Raw genomic sequence first — 12,764 nt, forward strand, 5'->3', positions numbered from 1 at the left:
CTCTTTCCAGTTGAGTGAGTTAAACATCTGTGTATTATCTGCACATGTCATTGTTCACTCACTCTTTTAGCGTCAGCAGCTCAGTATCATTGACTTCCAATCTGTGACTCATTCCAGAAGCTGGGTGAGGAGATGCATGTGTTCACGTCAAACACGGGTAAGGAGATACAAGATCTGATCCATTATAATCAATGTCCAAGTGTAGTTTCAAATGCTGCTCTTACTTGACAGAATATAGAGGGTCCAAACAACTGTCTCACACACATGCTTGCACGCATAGACAGCTCCTACCTCCTCCTCTGCTGGTGCTTAAGTTATGTGTTTGGAATTTTACAAATACTCAAAGTACCATGTACAGCTCAAACTGTGAGTCATGAAAAATAATGACAGAGTACCCCAGACGTGAGCAGTGGCGGCAGACATGTACGTGGTTCTATGGAAAAGGGGGCGGCGGACCATCTCTCGTCTCTTCTCTGCCCACACTTGACCCTGTGATGACTACAGTTTAATACACTTTGTCCTTTCAAATCCTCAAATAGTTGCTTTTCACATGGTAAAAAATGACAAAGCTGTGTAAGGGTACACTGAAAATACAAAACATGACCCCTGACCTCTGAATTACAAATTTTCAGGAAACTTTTTTTGAGAATTTTACAGTTAAATATTTTGAACATTTTTGCCATTAGGAATCACAAACAGACTGTGCAATCAGTGATTGTGTAACAGGGTCTGTTATTACAGTATATATTTTTTTTAAGGTACTGCAATTTATAGAACACCTGATATTTATTTTATTTGGCTTTTTATTTTATAATTACACAAAATGTATGTTTTTATTTTTATTTTACCCTGACACAGCAGGTTAAGTTGTAATGTGGAACCTTCATCATTTTCTGTTTCCCACGTTCACTTTTGGGGTGCCCACCCAGTATTTAAGGGTGTGTCTGCCCTCACCTCTCCCCTTCTGCTGTTGCATGTTGTGGGAGAGGTACGTGATGTGCGTTTGTGTGATTTCTGTATTGTTTAGCATTGTCATTATGCTAATATGGAGATTATCATGCTAAATTTGACAAGCTGTACATGTTTATTTTATAGAGGGCACGTTTCCTGTGTTTCACATGCTGATGGGAGTTTACTTTTACTTGCCTTGTGTCAGTAATAAACGGAGACTGCCTCCAAAAGATATCCAGCGTACGGCGAATTCTTCACAACGCAGACCGCAAAACTACACCGGTTACATTTTTTTAAAAAGACAGTCCACTGTGGATCTACCCTGTGTCCCTACATGATGCAGTAGTAGAGTGTCCTCTAGTGGTTTCAAGAGTACCACCAATGATACAAGGCCCCAAGAAAAACGTTCCTCTGAACAAGGTGTCTACTGTGTTCATAGTTGGCTTCCAATACTGTGTTTATAGTTTGTCAGGACTATGTTCATTTCTGGTCAATTTCTGTTAAATATACTGTGAACTCTATAGTAAGGCCCCAAACAAAATGTTTAATGTTTTAATAATGTGTACTAAGTTTGTTATTTTGCCTTCAGGTCCACCAGTGTCCAGCATGTGTCAGAAACCCTCCAGTTATAGGCAAAGTAAAACATTTCTCATTGAAAGATGAGTTTCTACTTCTGTCAAATTTGTTCCAAAATAATAGGTTTTTCAATTTCAAAGAAATATAAAAACAACTTAAAGAAAAACCCTGGTTAAATTTACAGCTCATATTGACCATGAACCAATAAATATCAAAGAAAATGTTAATGTACTTGTCTGAGATCTGAAACAATACAGACAAAGATTGTATACAGATAATAAGAAAGCACATACAAATTCCACATTTAATGTGAAGTAATTGTTAACTAGAAAATAAAAAATATTCAAACCTACGCGACATTGTTTCTCTTTTATAACATGATTATAGACAAATAATGGCAGTCTGTGTTGTGCAAGATTCTATAAACATGTCTAAAATTATATACGTTGTGTAATGTTCTTTGACGACCAACTCAGTATTTTCAAAGATGCCTAATTTTGGCACAGCAGACAGTTTGACAAGGAAAATCACAGGTGTAAATGATGAAATTAATGATAGGTGACTTCCACTTAGCTCCCTTGGTTGCAAGGTACATACTGGCTTGATGTAAAACTGTTCTGACCTTAATGGAACAGACACATCGTTAGTAATTAGTTTAACATGTAATATGTCAAAATTGATGGCTTCTGTGCAGACAGCCCATTTGACCGTATAATAAAAGAGACTTCTTGGAAGTGGTATTGTTGCTGTATAATGTATTTGAACATGTATTTCATGGGTGTTGTGTTTTACACTGGACTTATGTAGTGTTGAAAATATGTATTAATGGCACTACAGACATTTTGACATATTTCAACGGTGTCACTCAAAACATTAATATTCTGTTCAGTTCATGTGCAAGTAAAAACTGTGACAGTGAGCCAGCATCCTCACTAAAACTGAGCTCAGCCATCATTAATTACATTATTTACACCTGTGTTTTCCTTTTTCCAAAATTGCTGTTGTGCTCAGTGCTGGTAACTGGATGTTGTAATGTGTAACTGTGAAACAGAGCTCAACTCAACTGTAGGTGGACACAAACCTCTTATTTCTACAGAAATGAATGCCTATCTAAGTCGATATGATGTTGTCGATGTTGCCGACAGTGGGCGCCATCTAGGGAGTGGCAAGAAAAGAAGATTGACAGCGAGACTCGTCATTTGACTGAGCTGTTTCCGGACCTCAGTAAAAGAAATGATGAGTAAACAGAAGTGATTCACTCCCACTCCCACGTCGTTCGCACTGTCATACAATGTGACCAGGTGGGTTCAGTACGTTTTATTTTGAAAGGTAACGCAGACAAAACGACGACACAGGAAGTGTCGCGTGACTGCCTGGGGAAATGAACACATCTGGTAACGGTCACTCTACAGTCTCAGGTAATGCCATGAAACAGAGTTTGTTGTTATTCCGTCTTTGTGTGTGTTCTGTGGAGCAACATGTCACATAATTAATTGGCTCCTGACTACTGAGCGGCACTTAATGCTAACGTAATGGTGCCGGTTAGCTGGGCTGGTCTCATGGAATCCCCTGTGGAAACCGGTGGCGGTACGTCCAACTTCTTCTTTGGTGTTATACGACATTCAGCACCTGTTATGGTTGATTTACTACCTTTTTATGTATTTAGTGATGTTATAACATAATATTGACAATATATTATCGAAACAAATGTCATGTTGCCAGGCTCGAATGCTAAAAATAATCTGTAGTTTGTAAATGTGTAGCGACTAGTATTATCGTTTTCTGACATAAAGCTATCTTTACTTACTATTGATCGTTAAAAACGGTGTGGAAAGTGGGTGTTATTGGACAGTTTAAACATTTGAATGAATACATCTACTTTTACTTCTGGGTTTGACACATGAAAGCAGAACACCACGGTTTTTTAGAGGGATTTTGACCCTTGAAGTGTTTGGAATACTTCCTTGGCCAGAAGTATTCCAAGTAGGGTACAGATTTGTGCATTCGCAAAAAATTTACCACGACATTTAAGTCAACAGATAGATATTTTGTCCCCATCATTGGTAAATGGTCAATCATCTTTTTGGCCTTAACCAAGAACTTTGTTGTTGTGTTTATACATTTACACAACATGTGTCATTAAAATTCGCATACAATACTTTAGAATTAGATTGTGGACCTCGAACTGTGGGGGGCAGCATTGCACCTCTTAGTGCACAGTCTATCGGAACTGATTGCTGTAGGGAGAATGTAATACCTCCAACGCCCACCACTGGTCCGCGGTCAATGCACTGGATTCGTTTTACCTTCGCGCTTTTATTTTGAAGGGGGAAGAGGGAAGCGGAAGTGCGGAGATTGCTTGTTACTTGAAGCTTGACTCAGGGAGGACATAGTGGATTCCGTTGGGGAGCTGTTCATCTTCGTCAGGCTGTCCTGTGGAGATCTCCCTCCATTGTACGTGTAGGTTAACGGTGTCACCCCTGGGATGAACACACCGAGGTACGTAGCTCGAGGGTCGGTCAGTGTCTGGGAGTGTTATGTCGTTAAAATGGTAGGAAATGGCTCAAACCCTACCCTTTCCTGCCGCTACTCCTCTTCACTTTGCCTGGTAAATTAGCTGGCTAGCCCTTCTCTGTTTTGCCTTGCAAATATCATATGTCTGCTCAGTGACATCCACCAGCTGCCGTAATATTTGACACAATGTACACTCTCTCCTTTTTCTTCCAGGCTCCGTGGATCTAAATTAACCAGGGAAATGAGCAGAAGAAGGAGGTAAAGTGGTGGTGGTTGGCTTCCTGCGGGATTTTGCACAGGCTTTTTTGTTTTTCCGTGGACATGCCTTTTCTATGGAGGAGAGCTGAGCGCAGCTAGCTGGCCGACAGTCCGGCTAGCTCAACATTTCCAGGGTTTTTGGATGAGTGCTCACTTCAAAGACTGATTTGGTTTGGATCATCCCGGGTAAGGACTCAACATGGGGGAGCCCAGCCTGGACGACGCAAATGTCAAAGTGGCTGTTCGTGTCCGACCCATGAACAGGAGAGGTGAGAGTTGCTACTGTCTCCCCACATCTGGGTTACTGATGCTCTGACCCCAAATTCACCTTTTGTGGAATGTAAATTATGTCTGTCTATATGGTCTTTGTGTAAACCATGTATACACCGATCCGCTACAACAAATAAGACAGGTAGCTGGTTCAACTGTGGTAGAGCAGTGTATGTCTGCCCCACGTTTTAAAAGGAGTCCATGTAAACTGTCAATTAAGACTTATTTTCATGAAACTTTAACTAATTCTCTGTAGGCAACACACTGGTCAGCCACCTGTTTAATTGCTGTGGTTGATCAATGTACAACAAAACACACAATATGTGAGGAAAGCTACCCAGCATTATCAGTATGCACTGGGCTTAATTGCTATTTCAAAGTGTTGAATCGTTGTGGTCATATGGTGATGACAGAGATAATTGGGAATGGCTGTTTTTTCCCAGCTAGTCGGAAATGGAAACGCAAGCTAACACAACTATGACCACTATATTCTTCTTCAAGCAGAACACCAAGGGTTGTTTCAGTCTTCTTTTCAGACATCATCAGAGTTGAAGTCGCTGTGCTTTCACAAGTTTGTTTGTGTGTGTGTGTGGTGACCGAGTGACAAGACCAACAAATGCTGCAGTTTATATTAGGTCTTCCTTTTGAATGAGGGATACAGACTACTGCCACCTGTTAGTAAGGGAACTAATGTCCTCTCAGATCGGCTGTAGTCAATGTGATGTGTCCAATTTATTTGCCCTGACACATGACAATCTGATTCAGTGTCACTGTTAGTCAGAGTCCTCAGCCATTGGTCAACCATCGGTCAGTGTGTCCAGAGCCTAAGACTAATGATTTGCTGATTACATGAGGCGAACTATAAATAAACCACGTCTCACACTAACATTGTCCATTGGGTGTCAGTAAGAAATTACCATCCATTAGTGAATTGAGCTGCTGCAGATGAAAAGAGGCTGTATTCTGGCTGGCACATGGTTGCATGTTGCTGTTATATAGCTTCTCCCATGGCCTCCAGCAAGATGGAAAGTCAAGTTGTTGTGTGAGCTCTTTCTGTCTTGAAAGTCTGTGTTCTTTGACACCTTTGCTGGCTTATACAGAATAGTGTCTCGACTTAATTTGTCAATTGCTACACCAGCAGAGCCACTCATCTGCTAGGAATGACTTCTCCCAGTCGCTTGTATCTTTCCTTCACTGCCTTACTATCATTAGGCCAACATGCATGTGTATCTTTGACATTTTCCCTGCGGCCACGCTTACTTCCTTTTCTCTCATTTTAAAAGATGGGGGTAACAAAGGCACAGTGTTAGACAAATCTTCATGCATGTTCAAATGTTCTGGTCAATTATATTACACATTTTTAGTGTCATGCAGAAAACCACAGATTACATTTTCTGGTCATCTGCCAAGTTGTGTTTTTGCCATGGGAGACCATGTGTCCTATGTAAGGAGAAGGTGGAGCCCTACCGAGGAGGTTGACTGACAACTGAACAGAACAGATCACACGTCCCCTTCTCTTTCACTCTGAGCTGCAGGAATTGTCACAAGACCAAGTCATTAGATAGCCACACTGTTTTTATAGGCAGTACATTATCATGGACTCTATTTCTACTTTAGAAAAACTCCACTGTCATTATGACATGTCTCAGTGGTGGCTCTTGACAAGATTAGACATTTGTTCAGGACACACAAAAATCCCATGTGTATCTGTGAACATCAACAATGAGTCAGTAATGGTTAACATTGGTGTCAGTGAAGAGTAGAGCACAGCTTCTCTGTCGTGACCGGTACAGGTGATGCAAACTGGCAGTTTGAAAAGGTCAATTACACTGTTCTCTAGCTGATTTGAAGTCACTTTGCTGCCTTGTCAACGACTAAAGTAGTTAGTTGCATCTTGCAATGGTTGTGTGTGCTTAAAAAAATATGAACTTATTTAACAGGCTTTGGGTCATTATGTTAAGTTTTTATTTCTTTTGGCTGCAGAGACACATTTGTAAGAAAAGTTGCCTGCATAAAGTATTTCTAGCTTCACTGTTGCAACATTCGAAACATACAAAACTTTTTTTGTCATAAATATGAACACATGCCCGCATGAATCTTCCATTGCTCAGCAAAAGCAATCATGATTTTGGTAACAGGACACAAGCAGACAAATTGATGGCTTCTTGAAGGCAGTGGAAATGGGTTTGGAACCAGTAGTGCCACGTTTCCAGTTGTGCCTTTCGGATTTCCTGTCTCTGGTTTCTCTGTCTGAATCAGGGCTCTGTCCATATTTACAAGTGTTAAGACAAGACATTTATCACATACTCAACCAAAACACATACTGGCTTGGAGAAGCCAAGAATTTCTATCATATATTGTTTCAGAAGTGGTATAACTGATGAGTTCTCATTCACTTTCCTCACTCAAATATGCCGAGCATTGATTCAGACCTGTGACAAATATAAATATTAAACAGGCTCCTTTAACCTCGAGGCCACTGTCTCTGTGTAGCCCAGGTTGAGGAGGAGATGTGGTGTAGCTACCTAGCTGGACAAAGACAGGAAGGGAGTGAGTCTGAATGAATATTTGCTAACATTGCGTAATGCTCCATGTTCCCATGGCTGTGGCCTTCGAAGAACAGAGCAATCTCAGGCGTAGCAACGGCAGCCCTGCTGCCAATTTGTCTGATGTCAGGGCAGCTGTGCCAAAACCTCAGCACCGGTAACCCAGGGAAGGACCAGAGAGAAAGTCAGTGGAAAGTGGGAACTGGCTATGGCGCAAGGAGAGGTAGATAACAATGGGCACATTTATCCTGTCAACCACGCTGCATCACAGTTTCCTTACTGCTGAGGAGGAAGTACAGCTGCAGAACTATGGGCATGTGGGTAATGAAGGCAGCAGGAGAGCACATTTTTCTTCCTCAACACCCCAATGTTTGCTTCAGTCCCCACCTTTTTTTACTTTTTTTTTTTTTTTTTTACTTTGTCACTAAACCTCATATTGCTGACTTTGTGATGTCTTAAACAACTGAAGACTTGGATGGTTATTCAGGTCCAGTGACCTTTGACACAAAGTTTCCATGAATCTAGGCCTGTGTTCCTGCCAGAAACAGCAGTGTTGTGGCTCTATAAACAGACACTCCAGCCTCAAATCCCCAGTGTTGCTGGTTTCAGCAGGCACAGTTAGCCTTTCATCAGATGTACAGCTGCTCACATTGAGATTCACTTTCGTATCCAATGGAACGTTCATTCACATTTAGGAAAATGGTAGTAGACTTTGATTGTGGCTTGTATGTTACATTAATCTACTCTAATGCTTCAGGGTAATCAAGACTCTAGTGAATCCTTTTTGTGCAAACAAAGTAGACAATGTGTGACTGATAATTGGGATAACAAGATTATAATTAGGTATTGTTAATATGTCCTGTGCAGGTACATTGATGCAATGATGATGCTTAGCTTTTTGCAACATTATGCGTACTTGATCAGCAAATCAATAATTGTTGTGCGGTGAAATCAGGGAAGATAGATTTCAGATTGTTTACTATACACTGTTATCAAGGCTGGTTGGTGTGAGGATTGTGTACTATTTCTTAATCAAAAAAGGAGGACTGAGTTAAGCTGCTGAACAGTTTCACTGTCTACCAAAAATTGATTGTGCTGTCATGTCTTGGTTTGAAAACATCTGAAGGCATAAAATATTTAATTACACTGTTATGCTGCATAAGACGGTTCTTGTGGAAGAAAAGTATTGAAACCACAGAAGGTTTTTGTCTTGAGTTGACACACGCCCTTGCATGCCCACTGCTTGACAGCCAACTGGGGCATTTTCAGCAGCTGCACGTAAATACTGACCTTTACAGTACATATTTGGCCGTTGTAAAAATAAATGCATGAATAAATACATGTTCAAGGGGTATAGACAAAGGCATTAAGGATTCTTGTTTACCCGGGAGCCTTGATTGAGGGCTTGTATTTGAAGGACGGTGTTTATTACCAGTAGGTTTCGTCATTGCTGCAGTGCCCTTGACCTAATTCAGATTTGCAGCTGAAGGAGCGATGTTTTTACACTGACCTCTGACCTCCCTATAGAAGAGGTCCTGGTAGAGGAGGTGGGATATCCGAAGCAGGGGCAACAGGGTAGGTAGATGACTGACTTTCATCCTTATCTTATCTCTGGGTTAAATGGTAATTTGTCACCACGTTTTGTTGCTTGTTTTTACAAACAGGCCTTTTTTTTTTTTTAACCATTTTGATTCAAAAACATCCTCATTATGTTTATTTAATGTTTTGTTGCCCCTGCTAATCTTCCATGATTACACAAGTGATTTGTTGTACAGAGCTATGGTCTAAGCTTTCACCAGTAAAATAATGATACTCTGTAGCCGATAAATCAATCGGATCTGCAACAATCCAGTTGTTAACTGTATATTTTGTTATTTATTTTAAATAATAACCTTGTCTGCCCGAATTTGGATGCCCAGGATATGCTGGCAGCCCTTCCCCTGTGCGTCTGATGAGTCAACGACCATCATTAGGTCTCCCTGGCAAGATGAATGAATGGAGAGACTTAGCCAGGCTCATGAATTTACAGTGTGGTTCAAGTTGATATTTCCAATACTTTCCTGGTCACTTTAACAGCAAGGCATCTATTAGAAGTTTGCCCAAGAAAATAAACATAATGTGCAAACCATTATAAAGTAAATACTGTCATAAACTGGCTGTAAATAAGTTGTCACATACTGTGCTTGTCTTTGTAGCACTTTCACTGAAAAACATATCTTATATTTAGGAAGGAAAATCTGCATTTTTCTAATTGGAACATTTTAACTGCAGAGCTACCCTCTTAATCAAGAAGCTTGTGCAACGTTATCTGCCGGCTGATGCAGCCTGTCAACATTTGTAGATTTAGTGGACAAAGCATTATGTCCGCTTCTTATACTGAGCTGGAAACTTGAGTCATTGTCTTACTTCATGTGCATGCATGTGTGTGTGAGTGTGAGAGACAGATCAATTGAACAATAAGTGTTGGGCTGCAAAATAGAGTAAAAGCAGGAAGGAATTTAGAGAAGAGATCCTTGTATCTGTATTTAAAAGTGACATGTCTGTCATTACATCACACATTCGCTGGAGATGACAAAAAACAAAACATAACTGCACTACATGACATTGTGTAAAATTTGTGTTTTGAGGTTGAGTGTTGGGATTGTAAAACTGTGTTGTCTGATCAACAGAAAAGGAACTGAATACAAAATGTGTTGTGGAGATGGTGAAGAACCAGACGATTCTCCATCCTGCAGGAACCAACCTTGGCAAAGCAGACTCCAGGTACGTGCATGACCACACTTTGCGTCCACAACATTATTAAGTCCTGAAAAGTTATTAAATTAAAAGCCATTAGCTCATGTTTAACGGCCTTTTAATAAGTGATAGAGTATGCTTGGACTGGGCAATATGCACAAACATAACGTATCAAATTATGTTTTGGCTGAAAAGCGATCATCCTGGTATTTATCCACAGGTATTTATGATTTGCAATACATTTTTTCTAGTAAATATTCAAACTGTAATCCACCCTATGGGAGAGGGAGATTTTTGGTTGGGTGTGGTTGGTCCCACTTCACTCACAGCATTAGAGAGGCAGCATGAAACATTGAAACCCAACTTTCCCAGCTGATTAAATGGACATCAACTGTCATTCTCCTTTTTGAGACACATTTTTAGATTAGATAAATATGAATTTTCCACTGTTCTTTATAAATAGACATTCATAAATTCCCACACAACTTGCTCCAGGGTTATCACGTTTTCTTCAGAATCAAAGTCATGACAATATGTTGTGTTTGTGGAGAGGGAAAGCCCAATCTCCTACTGTCACGTTCTACTTTAGTTTTGCAAACAGGCTCTGAATTTACACTTATTATTAATAATAATAATAATAATAATAAAAATCCATACTGTATGAAAAGTGCCTCGGAAATGTTCTATCCCTTCCCTGACTGCTTCTCAGAAGACATCCTCTGATTTTGGAATGTTTTGCAGGAAGCTGACAAACTAGCTGTCAGGCCTCCTGGAGACAGGTGTTTACCTACATAAATCACTCGTCCCTAGTTTCCCCTCTCTTGGCTTTTTCTGTTTCCATGCTTTTGATCAGCTGCTGGTTGTGGGTTATGCTTTAGTCTCTCCTACACTGTACTGTATGTGTGGCCGTATCTGTGTCTGAATAAGGGAATGTTGTCAGCAGTTATCACACCTTGTGAACTGCTGGTGTTTGCAAGATATATATAAAGGCAAATATAAAGCTGAACACTGATGAAGTTGTGATACAAAAAGAAGCCTGCTGGCCAAGCCCCATTACAAACCAAGCTGGTTGTGTTGTAAGTACGGTTGGGCAACAGAGCATGTCACTAATATGACACGTTACCTGTACGATCAGTATCTACCGTATCAGATCAGGAAGCAAATCTTGGTGCCTTGTTTCAGTGCCTGAGCTTTTTCCATGAGCTGCTTTTCCATCCATTTCCCTTTACATTGAGCTGAAAAGCACTTTGCCCAGCTGTCTGTCCAGAAGCTCACAGATTCGAGCTACTTTGCACCATACACACACACACGTGCTTGTCTCCCATCTAAAAACAGGCATGTGTGATAGTATTGTACAATACAAGTCCTGCTCATGATGAGATCACTGGTCTCATTGCCTTGTCAACAAATGCACGTTATTGCGACATATTTTGTGACATTTGTAACAACTAACCATGGGCAGAGCCTGAGAGCAAATCTAGATTATGTTACTTTACCAATTAGAAAGTATCAATTTAGCACTGTTACTGAGAAAAAAATGATAAACTCTAGTTGTACGAAAGATCTCTCTCTAACTGGTGGCACCTGGTGGAGATGATATACTAAATAATGTTGGCTTCAAAGTGAGGTTGAAGAGTGTGTCTGTGGAAGAAAGACGGGAGTAGTGAGACGCAGGCAAAACTGAGACAGCCATACATTAAAAAGGCAGACTCCCGTCTTCCTTCTCTCTTGTCAGGCTGCAAATCCCCACCGCCTGGCTTCCTCCCCTTTTCTCAGCCCTTCTGTTTCTATGGCAACAATGGGTAAGGTTAACTTTGGGTCGCTGACAGTGACCATGAAGCCCCTTCCTTGAGTGTGGGGGCGATAGAAATGGGAGAAAGCCCTCATTTACTTGAGCATCTGTCGACCATAAACTTCTCCCGGTGACTTTTATGACTTTTTGTGGGACTGAACAAGAGCAGAGCTTCTCAGTCTGTGTCTCGATGACAAAGGAGCGAGGAAGCAGCAGGAGGACGGGCTGACTGACTGCCGCCCTCTGCATGCAAATGTCATTTTTGTTTTGTTTACATTTACACAGTGTGTACATTGGAGGATTATTTTTACTCAGTATTTCACTTGATTCTTAGTAGTTGAGCTTTGACCTAACTCACCAGTGTCAAACAAGTCAGGCTTGTGTGCACTTTACTTAAACAAAACATCTATCTATTTTTGTGAATTCTAAACTGATTTTTTTTCTGCTTGTGGGTCTGATACAGTTTTTCCAGCCAGCAGCGCACACTGGGGAGGCCAGATTAAACTTTGTCATGCTGCCACCCTCGCTGACTCACTTCAGTACTGTCATTAATGTTGTCTTATGAAGTCTCACTAAAGTATCAAGAATATTTGCACTCGACCCAAGAGACAAATTACAAAAATTTGGTGGTGATCTGGATATTCTCCAAGTTTTTCTCTAGTTCTATTATGCATTAGATCCCTGTTCTCTCTCCTGGCCGAGGTTTACATGATTTTCTTTTCCATTTGCTAATGGAAATATTGCATGACATCATTCATATATTGTATTCAGTGCCTATTTTTACACCTGCCTTGCCTGATTCACATTGAACCCAGTGGGGATGTTTTAACCTTCAGGGCCAGGGCAGTGTGTGCTCCTCTGTCTGATAAGCAGGCAGCTGACCTCCAAGCAGCTGTGTGGTCAAAAAATATAGTTTGCATCATGACCTGAGGCTATTTGCACTAGGGATGTTGACACACTTGGAGGTCCTGTCAGATGTCAGTGAGCAAACACATGTGTGCCTTGGTTTCCAAGATGATGGACAATAGATACTATGTGGCCCCATATCTTAGAATTTATTTTTTTTCCTCTCAGCATGTTTGTGTATGTGTGGGATAATTGTACTGCTCACTAATATGTTT

At 40.7% G+C, this 12,764-nt stretch overlaps 1 protein-coding gene across 7 annotated transcripts in view; it reads left to right on the top strand.

Annotated features, from left to right (window-relative positions):
* Window positions 1-2,889: 2,889 nt before the first annotated feature.
* The window catches only part of kif13ba (kinesin family member 13Ba), a 35,815-nt gene continuing 25,940 nt past the window's right edge, over window positions 2,890-12,764 (top strand). For 3 of the 7 annotated variants that reach the window (XM_044030122.1, XM_044030126.1, XM_044030127.1), the window contains exons 1-3: window positions 3,878-4,026; window positions 4,255-4,568; window positions 9,785-9,878. In XM_044030122.1, coding sequence (XP_043886057.1) covers window positions 4,499-4,568; window positions 9,785-9,878 — 164 coding nt within the window. In that variant the 5' untranslated portion in view covers window positions 3,878-4,026; window positions 4,255-4,498. The other 4 variants (XM_044030123.1, XM_044030124.1, XM_044030128.1 and 1 more) reach the window with 4 other exon arrangements.

This window comes from Solea senegalensis, linkage group LG7, assembly GCF_019176455.1.
Source record: "Solea senegalensis isolate Sse05_10M linkage group LG7, IFAPA_SoseM_1, whole genome shotgun sequence".
Classification (NCBI taxonomy): Eukaryota; Metazoa; Chordata; class Actinopteri; order Pleuronectiformes; family Soleidae; genus Solea; species Solea senegalensis.